This window comes from Cyprinodon variegatus, unplaced genomic scaffold (assembly GCF_000732505.1).
Source record: "Cyprinodon variegatus isolate N-32 unplaced genomic scaffold, C_variegatus-1.0 Scaffold1792, whole genome shotgun sequence".
Taxonomy (NCBI): domain Eukaryota; kingdom Metazoa; phylum Chordata; class Actinopteri; order Cyprinodontiformes; family Cyprinodontidae; genus Cyprinodon; species Cyprinodon variegatus.
This window is the reverse complement of record NW_015152245.1, coordinates 535-1877: the sequence shown is the minus strand read 5'-3', so window position 1 is coordinate 1877 and position 1343 is coordinate 535. Positions and strand designations below refer to the sequence as shown.

The following is a 1343-nucleotide window of genomic DNA, read 5'->3' as shown; positions in this document are numbered from 1 at the left end:
TTAAATATTCCCTCAGTAATCTGGTTGGTCCTGATCTTAAATATTCCCTCAGTAATCTGGTTGGTCCTGATCTTAAATATTCCCTCAGTAATCTGGTTGGTCCTGATCTTAAATATTCCCTCAGTAATCTGCCGTTTTCCACTGAACATCAATCAGACATGATGCTGATGTCATCATCATGGAGGCCTGTGCTTCCTAATGGAAATGCTGAATCATGGAATGGGTTCTGGGTGGTTTATGGTTTAATCTCCATGTGCTTCCAGCCTGTTAGCTTCATTAAAGCCGTAAGCGACACCAGCCGCCGTCTCCTGTAGCCGCTCCTTCTCACCGCTGTCTTCAGGCCTCCACCTGTTAGAGACACTAACAAAGTGGCCCCTTGTCCAGGTGACCCAGCAGCTCTTTAGTAGTGGCAGCAGCACCCTGAGGCGAGAAGGGGCTCCCCCCCCGTCATTGTTCCCAGAGACGGGGCGGCCAGAAGAATCTGGAAGGGATTTAAACCGTCAACTCTCAGGCGTTTATCCAGAGGCGCCGTCTCCCTGCAGCCTCTGCCTCCTTCCTTCCCTTCATACCTGAGCAGTCATCTAAATGAGCAGGCACCTGTTCATACCTATTCATTCCTTTACTGATGCCCCCCCAGTAACCTATACCCCACAATTACCCCGGGCCCCATAAAGGAGCCTTGTGTAGTTCCTGTCCTGTTCCAGTGGCTCTGACAGGCCAGAAGATGCCATGCCATCTGATCTCCTCCTTAAAGACAAATGCCCTCATTTCCTGGGAAGCCCTCCTCCAACAGTAGATACCTTTGTGGCCTGCTGCCCCCCCCTCCTCACCCGTCCATCACCTCAGGGTGTGCTGGGTGACCTGCTGCTGATGGTGACGGGACAAAACATCCAGTCATCTGCGCTCCTTCTGTTTTGGTCTGAGCAGTTATCAGGATTGGGAAAATGATCTGATGGGAAGTTGTGTGGATTCATATTTCCCGTTCAGGCCTGAAGGCATCAGCTAGCAGCTTCATTCAGTTCCACCATGAAGCTCTTTAGAAGCTGTAGGCAGGAAGGATCTCCTGCAGAGGTCTGTCTGCAGTGCCTCTACAAAGCCTCTGACTGAGGCTGCTCTCTGCGCTCCATAATCTTCATGAAGGTGAAATCATCTCCAGAGGACTTCCTGGAATAGAGCCGCCCTTCCTGTTGATCTGCTGGTGTAGAAGCTGCTGCTATAGATACATGCAGAGTGACATTAAATCAGCTCCACCTGGTTCTACTTAATCCTCACATCACTGTTGGACACATCCATGAATCAGGAGTCAGTGAAACGCTACCAGCTATAAGATCTGCAGCTACGCT

The 1343-nt window shown here is 50.4% G+C and overlaps 1 protein-coding gene across 1 annotated transcript in view; it reads left to right on the top strand.

The window, feature by feature from the left end:
- Positions 1 to 873, top strand: part of LOC107104559 (breast carcinoma-amplified sequence 3-like) — a gene marked incomplete at its 3' end in the record, with an annotated part of 84426 nt that extends 83553 nt beyond the window's left edge. The window contains exon 23 of the mRNA XM_015404574.1: positions 705 to 873. Within this exon, the coding sequence (XP_015260060.1) occupies positions 705 to 873 (169 nt within the window). The remainder of the gene's footprint in view (positions 1 to 704) is intronic.
- Between the last annotated feature and the right edge of the window lie 470 nt (positions 874 to 1343).